This window comes from Coregonus lavaretus (assembly GCF_964263955.1).
Source record: "Coregonus lavaretus genome assembly, chromosome: 17".
Lineage (NCBI taxonomy): Eukaryota > Metazoa > Chordata > Actinopteri > Salmoniformes > Salmonidae > Coregonus > Coregonus lavaretus.
In genome coordinates this window covers 35,446,303-35,473,480 of record NC_140004.1, presented here as the reverse complement: position 1 = coordinate 35,473,480, position 27,178 = coordinate 35,446,303, and the positions used below count along the sequence as shown (strand labels likewise).

Here is a 27,178-nt window from a genome sequence, read left to right as displayed (position 1 = left end):
CCGTGTGCGTGTTTGATTGTGTGTAAAGGGTGGGAGGTAGCCTAGTGGTTAAGAGCGTTGAACCGACTAGTTGAAAAATCTATTTGTGCCCTTGAGCAAGGCACTTAACCCTAATTGCTGACTTAGCGACTGCTAAGGGAAAAATGTCAAGTGTGTGTATGTGGTCCAGGTTTGTGCGGAGGCTGCTGTACTTCTATAAGCCCAGCAGTAAGCTGTATGCAGGGCTGGAGCTGGACCATCCTAAAGCCAGACAGCTCACTGTGGTAGGATGCCAGTTCATCGAGTTCCTCATAGAGTCTGACGAGGTGAGGAAATAGAACAGAACAATAAAGGTTCAAAGGTGAACTTCTATGTCGGACACTTTTTCTTTTGGTGTCACTTTTTATTTCTGGCTAGCCTTGATATTTACCTAGCCCCAAACCAGTAGCCTCTTTCTCCTGGTTTTTGTCATTGCTGAGCTCCTCGTTTCGCTGATTCTTAGCCCTCTCTCATCCCTCTCCCTCCCTCCCCTCTCTCCCAGGATGGCCAGGCGTACCTGGAGGAGCTGGTGAAGGACATGGTGGCCTGGCTGTCCTTGTCCTCTGGCCTGAAGCCTGACCGCTGTCTCCAGAGCAATGGGCTGCTCACCACCCTCAGCCAGCACTACTTCCTGTTCCTGGGGACCCTCTCGGCCCACCCACACGGAATTAAACTGCTGGAGAAGTGCAGCCTCTTTCAGTGGTCAGTCTGAACTATTTACTTTTTTTAAATAGTCAGCACGAATTGAACAGGATGAAAGCACTGATTGGTTGAAATAACAGCAGCAAACCTTTTGGCCAGATGAGTCCAAGGCAACAAGTAGGCTATTGAGTGCCAAAGGTCGAGGGGCCGAGATTTGGACCGGGATCCTACTAAATGTCTAGGTGATGGTGAATAGGGTGCCAATTGAGGCAGAGCCCAGATCACTGCCTGATTCCGTGTGTGTGTTGTCCTCCTCAGTCTGCTGAACCTGTGCTCTGTGAAGAACCAGGGCATTGTGTTGAAGCTGGCTGTGTCTACTCTGGACTACAGCAGAGATGGACTGGCCAGAGTCATCCTCTCCAAGATCCTGACTGCCGCCACTGATGTAAGGCCTGACCCAGGAGGGATGGATGGATGGATTCAATGGGCTTTTATGTGGCTGATGATGGATAAGTCGTTGTTGAAACGAAACTTAGCCTGAACAATCCCTCTTTATGTCCATCCACAGACGTGCAGGCTGTATGCCACCAAGCACCTGCGTGTGTTGCTGAGGGCAGGGGTGGAGTTCTTCAGTAACTGGGGCATGGAGCTGCTGGTCACCCAGCTGCACGACCACAGCAAGGATGTCTCCTTGGAGGCCCTGGACATACTGGACGAGGCCTGCGAGGACAAGGTGGGACTGGGCCCGTGGAAAAGGAGCTGGACCTGGTGGAGAGGGGCTGGGCCTGGTGGAGAAGGCTGGAGCTGGTGAAGAGGGCTGGGCCTGGTGCAGAGGGGTGGGGGAGGGGGCTGGGCCTGGTGGGCAGTGGGCTGGGCCTGGTGGAGAGGGGAGGGGGCTGGGCCTGGTGGAGAGGGGTGGGCCTGGTAGAGATTAATGGGGCTGGGGCTTGGATGAAGGAGGGGTATAGAGTGGGTGTGATATTATTTTGTGTCCCTAATGTCTTCCTGATGTTTGTTTTGTTCCCCCAGGCTAACCTCCATGCTCTGATCCAGCTCAAACCGGCTCTGTCCCACCTGGGAGACAAGGGCCTTCTGCTGCTCCTCAGGTCAGTCAACACACGCATTAATAATTACACTGAACAAAAATATAAACGCAACATGCAACAATTTAAAAGATTTTACTGAGTTACAGTTCATATAAGGAAATCAGTCAATTGAAATAAATTCATTAGGCCCTAATCTATGGATTTCACATGACTGGGATTACAGATATGCATCTGTTGATCACAGATACCTTAAAATAAAATATAGGGGCGTGGATCAGAAAACCAGTCAGTATCTTGTGTGACCACCATTTGCCTCATGCAGCGTGACACATCTCCTTCGCATAGAGTTGATCAGGCTGTTGATTTTGGCCTGTGGAATGTTGTCCCACTCCTCTTCAATTGCTGTGTGAAGTTGCTGGATATTGGTGGGAACATTGATCCAGAGCATCCCAAACATGCTCAATGGGTGACATGTCTGCTGAGTATGCAGGCCATGGAAGAACTGGGACATTTTCAGCTTTCAGGAATTGTGTACAGATCCTTGGGACATGGGGCAGTGCATTATCATGCTGAAACATGAGGTGATGGCTGCGGATGAATGGCACGACAATGGGCCTCAGGATCTCATCACGGTATCTCTGTGCATTCAAATTGCCATAGATAAAATGCAATTGTGTTCGTTGTCCGTAGCTTATGCTTGCCCATACCATAACCCCACCGCCACCATGGGGCACTCTTTTCACAACGTTGACATCAGCAAACCGCTCGCCCACACAACGCCATACACGCTGTCTACCATCTGCCCGGTACAGTTGAAACCGGGATTCATCTGTGAAGAGCTCACTTCTCCAGCGTGCCAGTGGCCATCGACGGTGAGCATTTTCCCACTGAAGTTGGTTACGACGCCGAACTGCTGTCAGGTCAAGACCCTGGTGAGGACGACGAGCACGCAGACGAGCTTCTCTGAGACGGTTTCTGACAGTTTGTGCAGAAAATCTTCGGTTGCGCAAACTCAGTTTCATCAGCTGTCTGGGTGGCTGGTCTCAGACGATCCCGCAGGTGAAGAAGTCGGATGTGGAGGTCCTGGGCCGGTTGTGAGGCCTGTTGGACGTACTGCCAAATTCTCTAAAACAACGTTGGAGGCGGCTTATGGTAGAGAAATTAACATTAAATTCTCTGGCAACAGATCTGGTGGACATTCCTTCGGTCAGCATGCCAACTGCCTGCTCCCTCAAAACTTGACACATCTGTGGCATTGTGTTGTGTGACAAAACTGCACATTTTAGTGGCCTTTTATTGTCCCCAGCACAAGGTGCACCTGTGTAATGATCCTGCTGTTACTTGGTATGCCACACCTGTCAGGTGGATGGATTATCTTGGCAAATGAGAAATGCTCACTAACAGGGATGAAGAGAAAGCTTTTTGTACGTATGGAACATTTCTGGGATCTTTTATTTCAGCTCATGAAACATGGGACCAACACTTTACGTGTTGCTTTTATATTTTTGTTCAGTGTAGATTCACAGGTGTGCTGTGAGGTTGTTCCCACTCTAAAACCAGTCTCCTCTGTGCAGGTTCCTGTCTATTCCTAAGGGCTTCTCATACCTCAACGAGAGAGGCTACGTCAGCAAACAGTTGGACAGATGGCAGAAGGTAAGCCTGCTCTTTTATTCATTTACCCATCAGCTGCTAATTTAGGAACAGCTACTCTTCCATTGGTCCACACAAAACACAGTACAAAGAAATTGTTCACAAATAGGAAAAACAAAATAGACTATCAATGTATGTGTGTCCCTGACTGTGTGGTGACAGGAGTACAACCTGAAGTACGTCGATCTGATAGAGGAGCAGTTGAATGAAGCGTTAACTACATACCGTAAACCTGTGGACGGAGACAACTACGTCAGACGCAGCAACCAAAGGTGAGACTGCATACCTTGCTAAGCTGGACAGTTAGCCATGATCCAGTGGTCACCAGCCTTGGTCATGGAGGGCTGCAGGCAGTCTGTGCAGGCTTTTGGTTTGACCCAGCACTAACTTGCCTGATTTGGCATATCAGTGCTGGGCTGAAACTAAAGCCCTCATACCTTGTTGCTCTCCACCACCACAAATCCATCAGATGGGAAGTTGAACTCAGCCAACTCCCTGTGCTATCTCTCCTCACAGTTGTTTGTATATTGTCTTTGTGTGTTGTTTTGTCTCTAGGTTACAGAGACCAAATGTTTATCTTCCTGTGCACTTGTATGGTCAGCTGGTCCATGATAAGACAGGCTGCCACCTACTGGAGGCTCAGGTAACTCACTTCATACGTCTTTCTTTATTGTGAAGAACCTATGGGTTTTGGTATCTGACTGTTTCATGCTCTCTCTCTCTCTCTAGAGTGTGGTTTCTGACCTCAGCTACACGGTTCGCTCCCCGATGCTGGACACCTGGGAGGGCATCAAACAGCTGAAGGCTGCCCTCTGGGCTCTGGTCAGTCTTTCTAACCACCTGGCACATAACTTGTCTATTGTTAGTTACAGAAAAAAAACAATACTATTGGTTCATAATGCTCTCTATTTCCGTTCTCTTGGGTAGACACTACAGTCAGTTGGTGTCTGTAACCTCCACTGCTCTGGCTTTGCTTCTGATTGTGGTTGCTAGGGTCTGTTGTTGTTGATCTGTGTCAGTATGGAGACAATGTGTTAATGACATTGAATGTGTCTGTTTCCAGGGTAACATTGGCTCATCCAACTGGGGTCTGAACCTGCTGCAGGATGAGAACGTCATCCCTGACATCCTGGCTTTGGCACAACACTGTGAGGTCCTGTCCATACGGGGGTAAGGATACACATGCACGCACACATACGGTACCAGTCCAAAGTTTGGATACACCTACTCATTCAAGGGTTTTTCTTAATTTTTTTAATTTTTTACATTGTAGAATAATAGTGAAGACATCAAAACTATGAAATAACACATATGGAATCATGTAGTAAACAAAAAAGTGTTAAACAAATTAAATATATATTTTATATTTGAGATTCTTCAAATAGCCACCCTTTGCCTTGATTACAGCTTTGCACACTCTTGGCATTCTCTCAACCAGCTTCACCTGGAATGCTTTTCCAACAGTCTTGAAGGAGTTCCCACATATGCTGAGCACTTGTTGGCTGCTTTTCCTTCTCTCTGCTGTCCGACTCATCCCAAACCATCTCAATTGTGTTAAGGTCGGGGGATTGTGGAGGCCAGGTCATCTGATGCAGTACTCCATCACTCTCCTTCTTGGTAAAATAGCCCTTACACAGCCTGGAGGTGTGTTGGGTCATTGTCCTGTTGAAAAACAAATGATAGTCCCACTAAGCCCAAACCAGATAGGATGGCGTATCGCTGTAGAATGCTGTGGTAGCCATGCTGGTTAAGTGTGCCTTGAATTCTAAATCAATCACAGACATTGTCACCAGCAAAGCACCCCCACATAACACCACCTCCTCCATGCTTTACGGTGGGAACTACACATGCGGAGATCATCCGTTCACCCATACCTCGTCTCACAAAGACACAGCGGTTGGAACCAAAAATCTCCAATTTGGACTCCAGACCAAAGGACTAATGTCCATTGCTCGTGTTTCTTGGCCCAAGCAGGTCTCTTCTTCTTATTGGTGTCCTTTAGCAGTGGTTTCTTTGCAGCAATTCGACCATAAAGGCCTGATTCACACAGTCCCCTCTGAACAGTTGATATTGAGATGTGTCTGTTACTTGAACTCTGTGAAGCATTTATTTGGGCTGGAATTTCTGAGGCTGGTAACTCAAATGAACTTATCCTCTGCAGCAGAGGTAACTCCGGGTCTTCCATTCCTGTGGCGGTACTCATGAGAACCAATTTCATCATAGCACTTGATGGTTTTTGCGACTGCACTTGAAGAAACTGTCAAAGTTCTTGACATTTTCAGTATTGACTGACCTTCATATCTTAAATTAATGATGGACTGTCGTTTCTCTTCGCTTATTTGAGCTGTTCTTGCCATAATATGGACTTGGACTTTTACCAAATAGGGCTATCTTCTGTATACTCCCTCTACCTTGTCACAACATAACTGATTGGCTCAAACGCATTCAGAAGGAAAGAAATTCCACAAATTAACTTTTAAGAAGGCACACCTGTTAATTGAAATGCATTCCAGGTGACTACATCATGAAGCTGGTTGAGAGAATGCCAAGAGTGTGCAAAGCTGTCATCAAGGTAAAGGGTGGCTATTTGAAGAATCTCAAATATAAAATATATTTTGATTTGTTTAACACATTTTTGTTTAATACATTTCATAGTTTTGATGTCTTCACTATTATTCTACATTGTACATTTTAAAATAAATAAAGATAAACCCTTGAATGAGTAGGTGTGTCCAAACCTTTTACTGGCACACACACATATAGACACACACACAGAGATGAACCTATAGCGTAAGCCTGACGGCTTGCCCACAGTTACATGTCTGTTCTCTCTCCCTCCAGGACTTGTGTGTATGTCTTAGGCGTGATCTCCAAGACACGGCAGGGCTGTGAAGTGTTGAAACAGTACGGCTGGGATGCTGTCAGACACAGTCGGCGGACGCTGTGGCCCGTCACCCCTGACGAGGTGGACACGCAGATGACCTCTGAACTCTCCTCCGTACCGAGCACACTCAGTCTCAACTCCGAGTCCACCAGCTCCCGACACAACAGCGAGAGCGAGTACCAGCCCAGTGAGTTATCCATGACACTCCTCACGAGGCAACAAGGACAGACAGGGTTTCTGTTAAAGGAGAATTCCACCCAAAAATGATATTTTGGTATTTGTTTCATTAGTCCATTGTTGACATAGTCCCAAAATGTTTTGCTATGTCAACAATGGACTAATGAAACAAATACCAAAATATAGTTTTTGGGTGGAGTTCTCCTTCAAGCACATCCTCAGCAGCATCCTCTACTTTTCTATACTATGGATGTATGTAGCATCTGTATGTGTTCTTAGGCAGTAATTCATTGCTGTGTGTTTAACCATGGTGTGTGTGTGTGTGTCCTCAGACATGTACATCCTGGATGATTACAAGTGTGACATGTTGGACCAATCAAACGACGCCTCCCTCTACCTGCGCTCCAAACCCGGGAACGACCGGAGCCCTTTCACCATCCTGGCCTCGACCCGCTTCGTACGCAACCGCTTCCTCAACTCCCTGACGCTCCCCAGCAAGAAGCTGCGCTCCACCAGCGACCCCAAGGCAGTGGGGGGCAGTCGCACCCCCACCGAGCCCAAACTGGGGGGGCTGAGGAGGAACAGGACGGTCACAGAGCCCTCTATCTACTCCTCGTCGCAGGGCGATGTGTTTACGCCTGTGTTCAATGGGATTGGCATGCCCAAGAGTCCCACAGTCAGCCTGGACACCTCCTTTGTGGGGACCAGGAGCTCGGTGGGGGGGTCAGAGGAGCAGCTGGGAGAGAGGAGGCTTGACCAGGCTGGTGGAGGGGAGGCTGGGCTGGGGCTGGGGGGTCCTGGAGAGCCCCCCTCCAGGGAACAGAGTAGCCGGGAACATCTAGCGGGAGGAGTTGGTGGTTCCTCTTCCGGAGGAGGAGGAGGAGGGGGAGGGACTCAGTTTAAAAGCCGCAGTCAGAGCTTCAACACGGACACCACCACTAGCGGCATCAGCTCCATGAGCTCCAGCCCCTCCCGCGAGACCGCTGGAAACCCGGAGCCCGAACCAGACTCCTCGGACTGTGTCAGCCTTAACACAGTGGTCTCGGCCAAGACAGTGAAAACACTGTACTCCCTCACCCCAACCCAGGCCCAAACCAACCACCTGCCCCTCTCCAAGTCTAACTCTGTCTTCCTGGTCCCCCCTGGCTACTCACATACCCTCCCCCGCAGAGCCCAGAGCCTTAAGTCTCCCTCAATGGCGGCTATTAAGAGCCTGGCGGACTGCAGTTTCATGTACACCAGCCCGCGGGACGCACTAGGCTATGCTACTCTGAAGAGGCTGCAGCAGCAGAGGATCCACCCGTCTCTGTCTCATAGTGAGGCGTTGGCATCGCCCGCTAAAGACATACTGTTCACTGATACTATCACTATGAAGACTGGTAGTCTGGACTCGAGGCTGATGCCACGCAGGTAAGTTAAGTCACACTCACACACACTAATGCACATAGGGTAACTCGTGCTACACACACACACACACACACACACATACACACACATACACACACACACACACACACACACACAGAGTGAGGGAAAAAAGTATTTGATCCCCTGCTGATTTTGTACGTTTGCCCACTGACAAAGACATGATCAGTCTATAATTTTAATGGTAGGTTTATTTGAACAGTGAGAGACAGAATAACAACAACAAAATCCAGAAAAACGCATGTCAAAAATGTTATAAATTGATTTGCATTTTAATGAGGGAAATAAGTATTTGACACCTCTGCAAAACATGACTTAGTACTTGGTGGCAAAACCCTTGTTGGCAATCACAGAGGTCAGACGTTTCTTGTAGTTGGCCACCAGGTTTGCACACATCTCAGGAGGGATTTTGTCCCACTCCTCTTTGCAGATCTTCTCCAAGTCATTAAGGTTTCGAGGCTGACGTTTGGCAACTCTAACCTTCAGCTCCCTCCAGATTTTCTATGGGATTAAGGTCTGGAGACTGGCTAGGCCACTCCAGGACCTTAATGTGCTTCTTCTTGAGCCACTCCTTTGTTGCCTTGGCCGTGTGTTTTGGGTCATTGTCATGCTGGAATACCCATCCACGACCCATGTTCAATGCCCTGGCTGAGGGAAGGAGGTTCTCACCCAAGATTTGACAGTACATGGCGCCGTCCATCGTCCCTTTGATGAGGTGAAGTTGTCCTGTCCCCTTAGCAGAAAAACACCCCCAAAGCATAATGTTTCCACCTCCATGTTTGACGGTGGGGATGGCATTCCTCCTCCTCCAAACACGGCGAGTTGAGTTGATGCCAAAGAGCTCGATTTTGGTCTCATCTGACCACAACACTTTCACCCAGTTCTCCTCTGAATCATTCAGATGTTCATTGGTAAACTTCAGACGGGCATGTATATGTGCTTTCTTGAGCAGGGGGACCTTGCGGGCGCTGCAGGATTTCAGTCCTTCGCGGCATAGTGTGTTACCAATTGTTTTCTTGATGACTATGGTCCCAGCTGCCTTGAGATCATTGACAAGATCCTCCCGTGTAGTTCTGGGCTGATTCCTCACCGTTCTCATGATCATTGCAACTCCACGAGGTGAGATCTTGCATGGAGCCCCAGGCCGAGGGAGATCGACAGTTCTTTTGTGTTTCTTCCATTTGCGAATAATCGCACCAACTGTTGTCACCTTCTCACCAAGCTGCTTGGCGATGGTCTTGTAGCCCATTCCAGCCTTGTGTAGGTCTACAATCTTGTCCCTGACATCCTTGGAGATCTCTTTTGTCTTGGCCATGGTGGAGAGTTTGTAATCTGATTGATTGATTGCGTCTGTGGACAGGTCTTTTATACAGGTAACAAGCTGAGATTAGGAGCACTCCCTTTAAGAGTGTGCTCCTAATCTCAGCTTGTTACCTGTATAAAAGACACCTGGGAGCCAGACATCTTTCTGATTGAGAGGGGGTCAAATACTTATTTCCCTCATTAAAATGCAAATCAATTTATAACATTTTTGACATGCGTTTTTCTGGATTTTGTTGTTGTTATTCTGTCTCTCACTGTTCAAATAAACCTACCATTAAAATTATAGACTGATCATTTCTTTGTCAGTGGGCAAACGTACAAAATCAACAGGGGATCAAATACTTTTTTCCCTCACTGTACATGTATGGGTAATGCAATATACGCGTACGAACACACACATTAACATAGACAAGTAATGACACAACTTCTCCTGTTGGGTTTTCACTGTCATCTTGGCTGCTTGCTGTCATCGCGCATGCATTTCTCAATCATACATGATTGTGTCTGTCTGTCTGTCTGGTCAAATCAATGTTCTTCTGCTCTGTTTAATCATTCTCCACTTTCCTTTTGATCTGTGTGTCTTTATTGTGGGCAGGTGTGCTTTGGGTGTGCTTGTTTGTGAGGTCATTGAACTCTTCATTCTTTCTAGCTCAGCTTGGGCTCCTGAGGGGTTCTTCCCCACAGCCCAGTCTTGGTACGTAGACAGCAAGAAGCAGACTGAGGTGGAGTACCTCAGGTTGTCTGCTAAGAGAGTGAGCTGTTCAGGCCCCAGCCTCGCTGATGCACTCCGCAGGCCATCCAGAGTCTATGTCCCTCGGTGGGTGGACCACTCCACACTAGTGTGTCCATCCCCCCTGTTTAGATACCTGGATGTGATGGTGCTGTCAGCTTGTCTGAGAAAGGGTTAGCTGTAGTGTCTAGCAATAACGGTGTGTGTTGTGCTTGTGCGTTGTATCGCCGCCGGTTATTAGTCCTCTTTACCTGCAACGGTGTGCGCGCGTGTGTCTGCTGGTTCAGAGCAATAACGGCTGTGTGTGTGTGTTGATGGTCTCTCAGGTTGTCTGCTAAGAGGGTCAGCTGTCCAGTTGTCCAGCCACACCGCAGGATGTCCATCTCCATGCCTTGGTGGGTGGACCCCCTCATCGATACTTGTACCCCTGTGCGTATAGAGCAGCTCTCCATCCCATTTGTAGAGCAGTTTCTCTCCTGTGTTGCTGCTGGCAGAGTTGCTGCTGTCGCTATCCAGGTTTATAGGTGTTGGTGTTGACCGTGTCTCTACCACTGGTTTCTTTCTGGGGGTATACAGTGCATTCGGAAAGTATTCAGACTCCTTGACTTTTTCCACATTTTGTTACGTTACATCCTTATTCTGAAATGGATTCAATATTGTATTGTACCCCATAATGACAAAGGGACAATTATTTATATTTTTTGTGTGCAAATATATTGTTTCTACAACTTGATTTGAAGTCCACCTGTGGTCAATTCAATTGATTGGACATGATTTGGAAAGGCACACACGTCTATATAAGGTCCCACAGTTGACAGTGCATGTCAGAGCAAAAACCAAGCCATGAGGTCAAAGGAATTGTCCATAGAGCTCCGAGACAGCATTGTGTCAAGGCACAGATCTGGGGAAGGGTTCCAAAAAATGTCTGCAGCATTGAAAGTCCCCAAGAACACAGTGGCCTCCATCATTCTTAAATGGAAGAAGTTTGGAACCACCAAGACTCTTCCTAGAGCTGGCCGCCCAGCCAAACTAAGTAATCATGGGAGAAGAGCCTTGGTCAGTGAGGTGACCAAGAACCCGATGGTCACTCTGACAGAGCTCCAGAGTTCCTCTGTGGAGATGGGAGAACCTTCCAGAAGGACAACCATCACTGCAGCACTCCACCAATCAGGCCTTTATGGTGGAGTGGCCAGATGGAAGCCACTCCTCAGTAAAAGGCACATGACAGCCCGCTGCCAAAGGTACTTCAACAAAGTACTGAGTAAAGGGCCTGAATACTTATATAAATGTGATATTTTCAAATTTTTATTTTATTAATTTGCAAAAAAATCTAAAAACCTGTTTTTGCTTTGACACGGGGTATTGTGTGTAGATTGATGAGGGATAAAAAAAATTTCATCCATTTTAGAATAAGGCTGTAACGTAACAAAATGTGGAAAAAGGTCAAGGGGTCTGAATACTTTCCGAATGCACTGTATTGGTGTTAGGTCTAGGAAGCTAGATTCCCGCATAGTCTCGAGCAGATGAAGCCATTTGTCTTATAGATGGCACTGTTTAGATTTGGTACGGCATGCGGATTAGGAACCCCACACATTTCCATTTGTTTTTTTGCGTTGTAGTTCTCTCTTTGTCCGTGTTTCCGTTTGTTTCTTCTCTCTCCCTCTCAGCCTCTCCATATCTCTGTCTGTCTATCTTACTCTTTCTGCCTCTGTCTTTCCCCCATCCCTCTTCCACCTGTCACCCCTCTCACCTCGCCCTCCTTCCGCCCGGCAGGTTTCTGAAGGCATTGAGCTTTGCGTCTCTGGACAAAGAGGATCTGCTGAGCCCCATCAACCAGAGCACTCTGCACCGTTCCTCCTCCGTGAGATCCATGGTGTCCAGCGCCAACTATGGCTGTAACGACGACTACGTGGGCCTGGCGCTGCCCATGGACATCAACGACATGTTCCACATCCGAGACGCGCCTTACTTCCAACAGAAGACCAGCCCGCCCACAGACAAGTGCCCATTCTACTTTGGAGACTCGGACAGTAAGGGAGGATGGCGAGATGGGTGGATAGTGATGGTAGTTTAATGTGAATAGTAGAGATGCTTCCAGTTCAGTATTTGTTTGTAAGTGTGACAGTGTGTGTGTTCTCTGCCCTGTGTACCTTAGGTGACGGTGGTCGTCCATATCCCCCTATTCCACTGCTGAAGCAGCAGTTCAGTATCTCAGAGCTGATGGCCAGCAGAGAGAACAACCAAAACCACATCCTGGGTCCAGAGGAGACGGGCCTACAGGAACACACTGACGACAACTGTCTTTACTGCGTAGGAGCTACTGTACTGGGCTACCACACGCAGCCTCAGATCAACAACACACACACACGCACAGGTGAGAGAAAACAGTCACACAGACACTCACACACACAAAGACTACTCTGAGCAAACACACACACTTGGGGAATTCCCACTGTTGATTTACCCCTCCCACTGATGATTTACCCCTCCCACTGATGATTTACCCCTCCCACTGATGATTTACCCCTCCCTGTGTTTTACCAAAAAGGCTCAGACTTTTGTGTTTCCACCTCCACGGCCTCAGCAGACCTGCTCCAGGGACTCACTGGGCCATGGCCTCAGCAGACCTGCTCCAGGGACTCACTGGGCCATGGCCTCAGCAGACCTGCTCCAGGGACTCACTGGGCCACGGCCTCAGCAGACCTGCTCCAGGGACTCACTGGGCCACGGCCTCAGCAGACCTGCTCCAGGGACTCACTGGGCCACGGCCTCAGCAGACCTGCTCCAGGGACTCACTGGGCCACGGCCTCAGCAGACCAGCTCCAGGGACTCACTGGGCCATGGCCTCAGCAGATCTGCTCCAGGGACTCACTGGGCCACGGCCTCAGCAGACCTGCTCCAGGGACTCACTGGGCCACGGCCTCAACAGACCTGCTCCAGGGACTCACTGGGCCACGGCCTCAGCAGACCTGCTCCAGGGACTCACTGGGCCACGGCCTCAGCAGACCTGCTCCAGGGACTCACTGGGCCACGGCCTCAGCAGACCTGCTCCAGGGACTCACTGGGCCACGGCCTCAGCAGACCAGCTCCAGGGACTCACTGGGCCATGGCCTCAGCAGATCTGCTCCAGGGACTCACTGGGCCACGGCCTCAGCAGACCTGCTCCAGGGACTCACTGGGCTACGGCCTCAACAGACCTGCTCCAGGGACTCACTGGGCCACGGCCTCAACAGACCTGCTCTGACTTGGGGCCAAAGCAAGACTGCTGGGGCTTTTCGGGCGGCATTTACATAACAATGGTTAATTGTGAACATGGGTTTACACCTTCGACGGTTAAAGGCGTCAGCATGCTTCAGTTCGGCCGGTGGTTTGCCGAAGTCGGCTAGGCGAACCGAACAAGTGTGCTCGCATACTCCCTTAAAAGACCTTCGCTTAAAAAATGAGAATATAAGCTGCAATAGTACTGTTTGTCCATTTTGAGATGCCGTAGCCAGTATAAACTTCATCAAAATAGTCAGAATTAATCTATCACTCAAGAAATATATCATTAATTGTGATGTTTTTCCGAAGAGATCATAGTCGCGCAATTTTAGATCCAACTAAGATGTTTGGTGCAGTATTTCTCAATGAAAAAATTTGCATGAAAACGAGTCGTCTCTCGTTGAATGACAACAAAGACTTTATTGAAGAATCCTACTGTTGACCAATCACTGACGAAGGGGCGTAGACTTCGGCTCCGAACTTCGGTTTGCCTCCAGAAAATAAATGTTGTGCCCGAACAGCTGAAAAATCCCTCACCGAAGTCCAAAAACATCACAAAATGTCGTCATAATATATGCACGAACTCTACCGAACTGTTTCTGCTGGGAAGCATCTGGACTCCTTAACACCTTCTCACAAAGCAACTGTTTTAATTATGCAGAGGTTGTTGATTCTGCTCTTCCTCAGTGTCAGCCCTAGCTATGGAAACACAATTTCCCTAGTATAACATCAGGGTGTATACTTAAGCAATAAGGCCCGAGGGGGTGTGGTAAATGGCCAATATACCATGGCTAAGGGCTGCTCTTGCACGACGCAACGCGGAGTGCCTGGATACAGCCCTTAGCCGTTCTGATATACCACAGCTTTCAGCCAATCAGCATTCAGGGCTCGAACCACCCAGTTTATAGTTGGTATATCCACCCAGTTTATAGTTTATAACTGGGTGGTTCGAGCCCTGAGTGCTGATTGGCTGAAAGCCGTGGTATATCAGAACGTATACCACGGGTATGACAAAACATTTATTTTTACTGCTCTAATTACGTTGGTAACCAGTTTATAATAGCAATAAGGCACCTCGGGGTTTGTGGTATATGGCCAATATACCACGGCTAAGGGCTGTATCCAGGCACTCTGCGTTGCGTCGTGCATAAGAACAGCCCTTAGCCATGGTATATTGGCCATATACCACACCCCCTCGTGCCTTATTGCTTAAGTAACACTGGTGTTACAGTCGAAAACAGAGTCAGTCTACTGTGACTGTAATGGTTGTGTTACTCCCCCCGTTCTCTACATAGACTACATAGACTTCCCGTGGTCCAGTCAGACCAACCATCGTCTCGAGGTGATGCCTCAGTCCAAGTTCTCTGGTGTCTCCGGCTGCAGCGACGCTGCTGTATCACAGGGATATGTCTCCAGCACACCTACTCCTGCTGACATATTGCTGGGTACGCACGCACACACGTATACACACACACAGAACGTGTGTGAATGGAGCTCTCTGATAGGCTGTTGTGTGTGTCCGTCAGGTGGCAAGGGGATATCTGAGGACGGCCCAGCCTGTCGGGTTCTGCTGAGGAAGGAGGTGCTTCGTCTCGTCATCAACCTCAGCTCTTCTGTTGGAACCAAAGGCCACGAAACAGGACTACTGACGTAAGACACATACACACACACACACCCGCTCCCCCTATCTCTCTATTGGTTAAAGGATGCGTCTCTTTATTAGTGATGGAGGGGGGGGGGGGGGGGGGGAATCGATACAGTTACATATCGCAATATTATTTTTGGACTATATTATAGTGATACTTCTACTCCATGTATCGATTTGTAAAAACCTATTTTTTTTATTAGGTTGCGTTAGCTAGCGCTAGTCAGCTGTACCGGCGCCAAAGCTCCAGTATTTTTCATCCTATAGCTTGTTGTCCATCTTCTTTTTAAATAGTGAATCAATATGTTTTCAGCACTTTTATTTCCATGACTGAAACTATTTTTCTCATGCTCTATCGTCTCTCTGCAGCAGACATAGTGAGCAATATGTTTGGAACATCAAATTGCAATAAAATCACAGTATCGAATCACAATACATAGAGAATTGTGAGAATCGCAATATACAGTGCATTCGGAAAGTATTCAGATCCCTTGACTTTTTCCACATTTTGTTACGTTACAGCCTTATTCTAAAATTGATTAAATACATTTTTTTATTTCTCTAATGACAAAGCAAAAACAGGTTTTTAGACATTTTTGCAAATGTATTAAAAATATAAAACTGATACCTTATTTATTAGTATTCAGACCCTTTGCTATGAGACTTGAAATTGAGCTCAGGAGCATCCTGTTTCCATTGATCATCCTTAAGATGTTTCTACAACTTCATTGGAAGACCACCTGTGGTAAATGTAAATTGATTGGACATGATTTGGAAAGGCACACACCTGTCTATATAAGGTCCCACAGTTGACAGTGCATGTCAGAGCAAAAACCAAGCCATGAGGTCGAAGGAATTGTCTGTAGAGCTCCGAGACAGGATTGTGTCGAGGCACAGATCTGGGGAAGGGTACCAAAAAATGTATGCAGCGTTGAAGGTCCCCAAGAACACAGTGGCCCCCATCATTCTTAAATGGAAGAAGTTTGGAACCACCAAGACTCTTCCAAGAGCTGGCCGCCCGGCCAAACTGAGCAATCGGGGGAGAAGGGCCTTGGTCAGGGAGGTGACCAAGAACCCGATGGTCACTCTGACAGAGCTCCAGAGTTCCTCTGTGGAGATGGGAGAACCTTCCAGAAGGACAACCATCTCTGCAGCACTCCAACAATCAAGCCTTTATGGTAGAGTAGCCAGACGGAAGCAACTCCTCAGTAAAAGGCTCATGACAGCCCGCTTGGGAATCTCAGACCATGAGAAACAAGATATTCTGGTCTGATGAAACCAAGATTGAACTCTTTAGCCTGAATGCCAAACGTCACGTCTGGAGGAAACCTGGCACCATCCCTACGGTGAAGCATGGTGGTGGCAGCATCATGCTGTGGGGATGTTTTTCAGCGGCAGGGACTGGGAGACTAGTCAGGATCCTGTAGCTCAGTTGGTAGAGCATGGTGCTTGCAACGCCAGGGTTGTGGTTTGATTCCCATGGGGGGCCAGTATGAAAAATGTATGCACTCACTAACTTTAAGTCGCTCTGGATAAGAGCGTCTGCTAAATGACTAAAATGTAAAATGTAATGAACAGATCAAAGCCCATAGAGATCCTTGATGAAAACCTGCTCCAGAGCGCACAGGACCTTAGACTGAGGCGAAGGTTCACCTTCCAACAGGACATCGACCCTAAGCACACAGCCAAGACAACGCAGGAGTGGCTTCGGGACAAGTCTCTGAATGTCCTGGACTTGAACCTGATCGAACATCTCTGGAGAGACCTGAAAATAGCTGTGCAGCGACGCTCCCCATCCAAACTGACAGAGCTTGACAGGATCTGTAGAGAAGAATGAGAGAAACTCCCCAAATACAGGTGTGCCAAGCTTGTAGCGTCATACCCAAGAAGAATCGAGTATGTAATCACTGTCAAAAGTGCTTCAACAAAGTACTGAGTAAAGGGTCTGAATACTTATGTAAATGTCATATTTCCGTTTTTAATTTTTCCCCAAAAATGTCTAAAAACCTGTTTTTGGTTTGTCATTATGGGATATTGTGTGTAGATTGATGAGGGAAAAAAATTAATCAATTTTAGAATAAGGCTGTAACATAACAAAATGTGAAAAAAGTCAAGGGGTCTGAATACTTTCCGAATGCACTGTATGTCCTATCGGCACCTACAGTGAGGGGAAAAAAGTATTTGATCCCCTGCTGATTTTGTACGTTTGCCCACTGACAAAGAAATGATCAGTCTATAATTTTAATGGTAGGTTTATTTGAACAGTGAGAGACAGAATAACAACAACAAAAAATTATAAATTGATTTGAATTTTAATGAGGGAAATAAGTATTTGACCCCCTCTCAGTCAGAAAGATTTCTGGCTCCCAGGTGTCTTTTATACAGGTAACGAGCTGAGATTAGGAGCACACTCTTAAAGGGAGTGCTCCTAATCCCATCTTGTTACCTGTATAAAAGACACCTGCCCACAGAAGCAATCAATCAGATTCCAAACTCTCCACCATGGCCAAGACCAAAGAGCTCTCCAAGGATGTCAGGGACAAGATTGTAGACCTACACAAGGCTGGAATGGGCTACAAGACCATCGCCAAGCAGCTTGGTGAGAAGGTGACAGCAGTTGGTGCGATTATTCGCAAATGGAAGAAACACAAAAGAACTGTCAATCTCCCTCGGCCTGGGGCTCCATGCAAGATCTCACCTCGTGGAGTTGCAATGATCATGAGAACAGTGTGGAATCAGCCCAGAACTACACGGGAGGATCTTGTCAATGATCTCAAGGCAGCTGGGACCATAGTCACCAAGAAAACAATTGGTAACACACTACGCCGTGAAGGACTGAAATCCTGCAGGACCCGCAAGGTCTCCCTGCTGAAGAAAGCACATATACAGGGCCGTCTGAAGTTTGCCAATGAACATCTGAATGATTCAGAGGAGAACTGGGTGAAAGTGTTGTGGTCAGATGAGACCAAAATGGAGCTCTTTGGCATCAACTCAACTCGCCATTTTTTGGAGGAGGAGGAATGCTGCCTATGACCCCAAGAACACCATCCCCACCGTCAAACATGGAGGTGGAAACATTATGCTTTGGGGGTGTTTTTCTGCTAAGGGGACAGGACAACTTCACCTCATCAAAGGGACGATGGACGGGACCATGTACCATCAAATCTTGGGTGAGAACCTCCTTCCCTCAGCCAGGGCATTGAAAATGGGTCGTGGATGGGTATTCCAGCATGACAATGACCCAAAACACACGGCCAAGGCAACAAAGGAGTGGCTCAAGAAGAAGCACATTAAGGTCCTGGAGTGGCCTAGCCAGTCTCCAGACCTTAATCCCATAGAAAATCTGTGGAGGGAGCTGAAAGTTAGAGTTGCCAAACGTCAGCCTCGAAACCTTAATGACTTGGAGAAGAGCTGCAAAGAGGAGTGGGACAAAATCCCTCCTGAGATGTGTGCAAACCTGGTGGCCAACTACAAGAAACGTCTGACCTCTGTGATTGCCAACAAGGGTTTTGCCACCAAGTACTAAGTCATGTTTTGCAGAGGGGTCTAATACTTATTTCCCTCATTAAAATGCAAATCAATTTATAACATTTTTGACATGCGTTTTTCTGGAATTTTTTGTTGTTATTCTTTCTCTCACTGTTCAAATAAACCTACCATTAAAATTATAGACTGATCATTTCTTTGTCAGTGGGCAAATGTACAAAATCAGCAGGGGATCAAATACTTTTTTCCCTCACTGTACAGTTGAAGTCGGAAGTTTACATACACCTTAGCCAAATACATTTAAACTCAGTTTTTCACAATTCCTGACATTTAATACTAGTAAAAATTCCCTGTCTTAGGTCAGTTAGGATCACCACTTTATTTTAAGAATGTGAAATGTCAGAATAATAGTAGAGAGAATTATTTATTTCAGCTTTTATTTCTTTCATCACATTCCCAGTGGGTCAGAAGTTTACATACACTCAATTAGTATTTGGTAGCATTGCCTTTAAATTGTTTAACTTGGGTCAAACGTTTCGGGTAGCCTTCCACAAGCTTCCCACAATAAGTTGGGTGAATTTTGGCCCATTCCTCCTGACAGAGCTGGTGTAAATGAGTCAGGTTTGTAGGCCTCCTTGCTCGCACACGCTTTTTCAGTTCTGCCCACAAATGTTCTATAGGATTGAGGAGCTTCACGGTTGGGATGGTGGTGTTTGGCTTGCAAGCATCCCCCTTTTTCCTCCAAACATAACGATGGTCATTATGGCCAAACAATCCTATTTTTGTTTCATCAGACCAGAGGACATTTCTCCAAAATGGGGATCTTTGTCCCCATGTACAGTTGCAATCCGTGGCTTTTTTATGGCGGTTTTGGAGCAGTGGCTTCTTCCTTGCTGAGCGGCCTTTTAAGTTATGTCGATATAGGGCTCGTTTTACTGTGGATATAGATACTTTTGTACCTGTTTCCTCCAGCATCTTCACAAGGTCCTTTGCTGTTGTTCTGGGATTGATTTGCACTTTTCGCACCAAAGTACGTTCATCTCTAGGAGACAGAACACGTCTCCTTCCTGAGCGGTATGACGGCTGCGTGGTCCCATGGTGTTTATACTTGCGTACTATTGTTTGTACAGATGAGCGTGGTACCTTCAGGCGTTTGGAAATTGCTCCCAAGGATGAACCAGACTTGTGGAGGTGTACAATTTTTTTTGTAGGTCTTGGCTGATTTCTTTTGATTTTCCCATGATGTCAAGCAAAGAAGCACTGAGTTTGAAGGTAGACCTTGAAATACATCCACAGGTATACCTCCAATTGACTCAAATTATGACAATTAGCCTATCAGAAGCTTCTAAAGCCATGACATCATTTTCTGGAATTTTCCAAGCTGTTTAAAGGCACAGTCAACTTAGTGTATGCAAACTTCTGACCCACTGGAATTGTGATACAGTGAATTATAAGTGAAATAATCTGTCTGTAAACAATTGTTGGAAAAAGTAGATGTCCTAACCGACTTGCCAAAACTATAGTTTGTTAAGAAGAAATTTGTGGAGTGTTTGAAAAACGAGTTTTAATGACTCCAACCTAAGTGTATGTAAACTTCCAACTTCAACTGTAAGTATCGTAAGGTCCCTGGTAACACCCAGCCTTACTCTTTGTGTTTTATGAGTCTTTACTCACTCAGTCTTCTCTCTCTCCCTTTCTCTCTCTAGGATAAAGGAGAAGTTTCCCTATGCATTTGATGATATCTGTTTGTACTCTGAGGTGTCTCACCTGCTGGCCCACTGTATGTTCCGCCTGCCCTCTCGACGCTTCATACAGGAACTCTTTCAGGATGTACACTTCATACCGGTAAGGACCTCTATACTCTCTCTCTCTACCTCTCTCCCCAGGCCCAAGTGGACTCCTAGCCCCTATCTCCTGGTAGGGTCTATGGTAGTAGCTCCACCTCTCTGTTAGGCTAGGTGGATTTTTTTTTGCCATATTGCTTATACGTCTTTTCAGGACTATTCCAGTGCTTAGGACGTAGGGGCTATAACCCTATGAAGTCCTTCCTACTTCCTGATTCAAGTCCCATACTGTTTTTGAAAGGGCTTCAAGCTTATATCATCAAATTAATGAAAATTGGGTCATTTAAGACATGGGAAACTATATTTGTATTTGTGGATTAATTTACCTTTACCCAAGGTTTTCGATTAAGAAAATAACAAAAAACTATCAAACCTCCATGAAAGGCATCAGGTAGAAGTAAATTAATCCACGAATATGAATATAATTTTACATATCTTAAATGGCCACGTTTTAATGTATTTGATGATAAAAGCGTGAAGCTATTCAAAAACAGTACGGGACTTGAACCAGGAAGTAGGCAGGACTTTCATAGCGTATACATTGATTAGTGGTCGAGGAGCAACTGTCTCCCCTCTCTGCCACACTTGTGATGACATCAGAAATATCTATCTCCTATGACCTCTGACATGCTGATGTCACATCCTGCCCCCTTAGATGTACGAGGAAGCAGAAGCGATCCTGTCGAAGCCACCAAAGCCTGTCGGAGTGAATATAAACAGTCCCACGGAATCCTGATCATCGTCTCCGTCCTCGTCCCCCTCTCCCTGTTTAGACGCTGCCTTCTCTCCCAGAAGCCCCCCTCCCTCCAACCCTCACATAGAGATGACGACAGCAACGGAGTGAGAGAATAGAGGGATGAAGAGAACGGGGGGCGGGGCTAAAACAGAGGACCGGATACCCAGAGTACATTGCTGAAGCTTAGGATGGAGGGAGCACGGATAAGAGAAGGAGGGGATCATGGCTGTTAAAGAACAAGAGAGAGTAAAATGGTTGTCCCACCCCCGTCGCTTGAGAAAGAGGAGATGGACTGAGAACCGATGAGACCCGACACACCTAGTCCTGATCCTGCCCATCTCCAACAGGGGGAGCAGTTTTCCCAAATACTATATTCAGACACTCAACCCTGATGACGCACAACCCTGAGCAACAGACACATCAACTACTTATCACATCCCATTGACCTAAACACACATCGGATGAATCATAACTAAGACTGTCTGTGTTTTAAATGCACCTTTGCTCTGGTGCATGCTAATATGAAATGAAAAGGGTATGTTTACTCCATCCCAGTCAGTGCTGGTCCCACCCTCTTCTCCCTCCAAATGGAAACACTACCAAAGGTTCCGAGAGCCTCCCTCATAGTCATACCCTCAGTCTGTTATTGCTAGAGATGGTTGTGCTGTGTCCCCATGAGTTTATCACTTCCAACTCTGCTCAAAAGACTCATTCTAGTTCAAACAACTTTTTCTATTCATTTCTACAGACTGTCAGAAAATCAAACATCAGTATTGTTTTTTTAAATTTATTTAACCATCACTCTCTGTTTTCCCATCTGGACACATAAAACAGAACTGCTGTGGCTTGCTGTCTGTCAACCCTTTTGTAATTCCTGTCTCTGACCCTGGTCTGGAAGGACACTGCCTCTGACAATGCCAACAGCCGGGTTCTCTCACCTTTCATTGGTTCTTTTTATGGAGGTTTTTAGAAACTGCCATGAAATATGCTGGTACGTAATGTGTAGTGTACTATTGTTTTATCGATTGTACATATTCAAAGAGAGAGGCCATTTTAACCATTTTAGAGTGAGGCTACAGCACCTGGCTGCCCTTCCCAAACCCTACCTCTGTGCTTTGCTCTCACTGCATGTACAAACAGCATGCCAAAAACTATTACATCATCATTGTCACTTTTTTTCTGGAAATTATTAATTAATTTATTCCAAATGCTTCTAATACTTTCATTGTCTTAAATCATGATATGTTGTCATCACTTGTTTGCAAATTGGGGAAAGTAATGGTCCCTAAGTTATTTTCACAATGCAACATTGCTGTCTATCATTGGCTGAGATGAGAGGGACAGGTTGATGGGATAACTTATGGATTGGCATAAGATTTTCATGGGAAAAGTTTCAGTTTCTATTGGTTAGTTTTGCTATTATGCTGCTACACGTGGACTCATGGGGATGATTTATAGATCGGCTGAGTGATGTGAGATCTATGTATTATATATCTGTACAATAGAGTGAGAGATGACAGAATACAAAAAGTATTTCTATTTTTTCCTTGAGACTGTGTTATAATTTTAAATGATTTTTTGTTGTTGCCTGAATCGTGGTTTCCCTTGTATAATGTGGACAGTGTGTTTTGGGGCATGTCTGACCTATAGAAGCATACACTCCTATCAAAGGGATACATTGTTAATAAAAACTAAAATCATGAACAAACCAAATGGACTGGTGGTCTGTTTATTTGTTGTCTGTAACAGTCTTGGTTTGGACTATAGTCATTGAGATGTGAGGAACAAGTTTAAAGGCTGTTAAATAACCAAGTTGTAAATGTTGATAGTTATTATGCATTTGAATCAGCTTTCACACACACATTATTCTCAAACAAATATGTTCATATCGTAGTGTGTATCCTCAGTATGAATGCGTGTGGTGCTGAAAGGACAGAGCCGTTAAACGGCAGGTATAGCGGTGGTGGTCATGGAAAACATATAGGTGAAGGACAGCTCCAATATTCAGCCAATTCTAGAGATCTCACTGATAAAGACACACTTATGATAGGTTACAAATATGATATCCCCAATGCACACTGTTAAAGTAGCTTAGCTGATAGGCTGTTTTCTTTAGTAGTTTGTCTATCATGAAGCTGTCACACTATGTGACTGATGTGCATATGGTATGTCAAATCGTTCCCTCTCTTTACCCAAAAGTGGTAAATAAAATGGCACTGGATTTTCGGAATGATTTTGTTTGACTATATGAATTAACGTCACACACTTCAAATCCGTAGCACGCTGAACGTTGCAGATAGAAATCAGTTGTGGTCGGTGATGTTTAAGATGAGGGAGGATGATCATTATTTTTATGAGCATGGCCTTATTTCTATTACAGCATATTGGATGACTGTCATTTTTATATTCCATTCACACAGCTCAATGTAAAATCGATAGGTTTAGGCTACTACATGACACTTGAATTTTCACTATACCCATCATGAGGTTGCTACAACCTAGCCTATGAATGAAAGTTTGCAATGTAGATGCACATATCGAGAGAAATTTGAGTAATCAAGGTGACAGACATTGACCCATTTAATACCGCCTTGCACACTCTTGCCTCCATCTAGCTGATCTAGGGTGTAATCATTAGTTCAACAGTTGCAAACGAGAGATTCTATTGGACAAATTCAGGTATGTTTATCCCCGTTTTGTTCAGTTTGCTTCCATTTAAGAAAGGTTTTTCAACAGAATCGTCGGAATTAATACACCCCTGATCACATGCCAACAGTTCACTTTCATAGCAGCCACATAACAGCATGATCCCTTTGATCGTTGTATTCCTTCTCGCATCTACGCGCTCTCTTCCACTCACCTTTTCCCTTTGCTTGTGGACTTCAGTGCACAACACATCAGCTTTCTGTGACCAGTCGAAAAAACCTTTCCAAGCCAAACTAACTGATAACCGCTGCATACAGCCTACATCGTTGTCACCATATTAACATCATAGTCAACATAGTGTAGCCTTTTGTTATGACTTTTATTTTAGTGTAATGCATTGAGACACTTATTGTGTATATTGGGGACCTTTATTTAGAAAACAATAGTATTCCCAGGGGCACCTGCGCCTGTCCGGAGAGGGTGAAAAAAAAAAAAAAGAAACAAACAAAAGACTCAGTGTATCTTCGTGACTGCTTGGCTGTATCTCTTGGTCCAGGAGAAATTAAAGCACAAGTAATAGTTTTCCGTTGTAACTCGTGTTTTATTTGTTTCTGTCGAACCCACAAGTCCTCCGGTGGAGATGGTGTTAAATCCCTACAACAATAAATAAGGGTTACAGACTGGTGACAGCCCTACTTGGCTAGGCTAAGTTAGCATAGCATTCTCTCCAACCAATGCAGCATCAACAGTGATTGAATTATCCGACCAACTTTGTTAGCTAGTGGTAAGTGGACATTGGAAATAAATCACCCAGACTTTGTTTCAACGCAATAATTTATTTGTCAAGTAGTGAACACGAGCAATATATTAACCATGGAGGAAGCCGACAATGACAATCTACCAGCTAACAATCACAACCAACCACAAGGTGGGGATGGCGATCAGCATGTGGAGGGACATGTGCCTCTGGCTCCACGTGATAATACCACCCGGGTAATCAAATCAAATCAAATTGCATTTGTCACATACGCCGAATACAACAGGTGTAGACCTTACCGTGAAATGCTTACTTACAAGCCGTGGGTTGTTCCTTAATCCACTATAGAGTTTAACTTCCCCCTAGTTTTCATGGAGATGGCAATAATAAGGAATGTTTTTCTCTGTGGAAATCAGTTTAGCGCTAGCTGTTAAGGCATGCAATGATGCTCATGGACAGGACCTGGCCACATTATTACCAACACAGCTAAGTGGGGATGCTATTGGCTCTCACTACCCCCAGATACGCAGGGTGACTACAAGGAGGCTGTAACTAAACTGAATGAGGTTTTTGGAAGAAAGGAATTTTTGCATCACTTTCAAACATTCATCAATGCCAGGCAGCATCAGCCCAGAGAACCCCTAGAGGTATATGCAGCATAAATAACTAGACTTGGCCAGTCAACAAGGGAAACATAACTTTTCAGAAGGTTCATAGCAGGTCTTGACCCAGTGTTGCAATCAAAATGTTATGAACATGGAGCTGCTACCTTAGAGATGGCCTTGGCTGGGGCATGCAAGTGTGAAAGTGCTCAAGAGGCACTGAAAATGGCCCCAGTCCATCAGGCCAGCCCCACAACAACACTCACACTAGGGACATCATCTGACTACTCACAGGGGCAACAGCCTTCTGCCCTGGTGTCCTCCACAGCTTACACTGACTAATCCCCTTGAATAATGCAGGCCATTCAGGATCTCACAGCTGACGTTAAAGCACTGACTTGAGGTGAGTCATCTGAAACAAACACAGGAACGACTGCCCCCTTCACGAGTCATACAGAGACAGACGTCACTCTCCTGACTGGTCCCTTTCAGAGAGGGGCAGAGAGAGACGTCGCTCCTCACCGTACGCTTCGACTGAGAGGCAGAGTCAGGCCTCCAGGCCCCAGTACTGGTCACCTCGCCGCGACGGCTCTCCTCACAGCCGCTACACTTCAGGAGACAGAGGGAGGCGATACTCATCTTCTCCATCATCACCAGAACGCTGGAGAGAGGATACGTTCTTCCAACTACAATAACTACAGACATTACAGTCCCGACCACCGACGCTACTCCATGTACCCGGAGCGGTGTGAACGTGCCGGATACTCTCAATCAGCTGAGTACACCCACCGATCATCCAGCCTCTCCTCCAGGCAGCGACAACCTACCAGGGAGCAGGAGCATCGTGTCTGCTTCAACGCAGAGGAGACTTCACACCAGGGAAATGAGTGGTAGCAGGTACTGAAGGCCAAGTGTCTGCTGTTGAAGAAAATGGGCCCGACAGGCTTACATCCTATGTTTTTTGCTGTTATTTAGGACACTGCTGTATGAGCATTCCTTGATACAGGCTCAGAAATCTCCCTCATTAGTGAGAGCCTCCGCATGTCAATCCCCTCACTTAGGAAGAAACCACTCCACAAATCCTATGTGTTAGCAAAGTCAGTGACTGGCGAGTGTCTTGATAGCCTAGGTACCCTCTCCATTGCTGTTAGAATAGGAGAAGAAATGTTCACCCATAATGTACAAGTATTCAGAAACTGTAGTCAGTCATTCATTCTGGGCTGGGACTTTTTGCTCACACCACACTGTAATAGATCTGGGAGAGAAACAGTTATGACTGTGGAATTGGACTGTGGCCTTGCTGTGTTCTAGACACAGTGCCCCACTCAGATGCAATGCTGTTACTTTAGCTCCTCTGTGTATCCCCGCCATGTCCCATATTAACATTTTAGCTAAAGTACGACCCCCAACTGAGCATCAGTCAATGTCCTCCAACTACGTTGGGCTACTTGAACCTGAATTTAGCACCTTCCCAGATCTGTATGTGGCACGTACTTTGTCCCCAGTCAAAAAAGGTGTCACATTCATCCGTGTAATGAATCCCACCAATGATGAATGTCGTATCCCAAGTGACAACTTGCTAGGAGAGTTCCATTCTCTTGTCAGTCAGGGAGGTGAGGAATACACTGTAGTTGAGACCGCCTTGAACAATGTGCAGGCAAAACCACAGGCTCTTCCAAAACTTGACCTTCAGCACTCACCAGTGGACTGTGAGCAGCGCCAGCAGCTGGAGAGCTTGGTGCACAAATACTCTGATGTCTTCAGTGCTCATCATCAGGACTATGGACACAAACACATTATCAACACAGGAGACTCCCCGCCCATCCTTCAGCGTGCATACAGGACGTCTCCCAAAGTGAGAAAGAACTGGACAGGCAAGTTGAAAAGCCCCTGGGCTTCTCCTGTTGTGCTAGTGAAAAAGAAAAATGTCAGTTACAGATTTTGCCTTGATTTAAGGAAGCTGAATGCAGGACAGCTTATCAGGTGCGTGCTGGTTCAGTACAATGGACATATCTAGTGGTTACTGGCAAGTTGAACTAGCTAGGGAAGACAGAGAGAAGACTGCCTTTACGACTGGCAGCTCCTTGTACCATTTTAAGGTCAAGCTGGTGGGCCTCACGAATGCTCCTCCCACTTTTCAGAGATTAATGGAGCTTGTACTCCGTGGCCTACATTGGAAAGTGTGTCTCATCTACCTTGCTGATGTGTTGGTTTTCAACAGGACCTTCATGGAACACCTACAGACTCTTCAAGAAGTGTTCATCCGGTTCCAAAAGGCTGGCCTGAAGCTCAAGCCAAGTAAGTGT

The 27,178-nt window shown here is 46.2% G+C and overlaps 1 protein-coding gene across 7 annotated transcripts in view; it reads left to right on the top strand.

Annotated features, from left to right (window-relative positions):
- LOC311144787 (rapamycin-insensitive companion of mTOR-like) overlaps positions 1-22,580 on the top strand; it is a 49,880-nt gene extending 27,300 nt beyond the window's left edge. For 2 of the 7 annotated variants that reach the window (XM_084180909.1, XM_084180914.1), the window contains 16 exons: positions 170-305; positions 521-720; positions 979-1,105; positions 1,229-1,393; positions 1,690-1,766; positions 3,281-3,359; positions 3,519-3,628; positions 3,912-3,999; positions 4,086-4,178; positions 4,420-4,526; positions 6,198-6,427; positions 6,750-7,827; positions 10,222-10,290; positions 11,669-11,925; positions 12,051-12,269; positions 12,444-13,709. In XM_084180909.1, coding sequence (XP_084037035.1) covers positions 170-305; positions 521-720; positions 979-1,105; positions 1,229-1,393; positions 1,690-1,766; positions 3,281-3,359; positions 3,519-3,628; positions 3,912-3,999; positions 4,086-4,178; positions 4,420-4,526; positions 6,198-6,427; positions 6,750-7,827; positions 10,222-10,290; positions 11,669-11,925; positions 12,051-12,269; positions 12,444-13,189 — 3,781 coding nt within the window. In that variant the 3' untranslated portion in view covers positions 13,190-13,709. Of the gene's footprint in view, positions 1-169; positions 306-520; positions 721-978; positions 1,106-1,228; positions 1,394-1,689; positions 1,767-3,280; positions 3,360-3,518; positions 3,629-3,911; positions 4,000-4,085; positions 4,179-4,419; positions 4,527-6,197; positions 6,428-6,749; positions 7,828-10,221; positions 10,325-11,668; positions 11,926-12,050; positions 12,270-12,443; positions 13,710-14,451; positions 14,602-14,682; positions 14,807-19,993; positions 20,133-20,786 lie in introns of those variants that run through there. The other 5 variants (XM_084180911.1, XM_084180912.1, XM_084180913.1 and 2 more) reach the window with 5 other exon arrangements.
- The last annotated feature ends 4,598 nt before the right edge of the window (positions 22,581-27,178 follow it).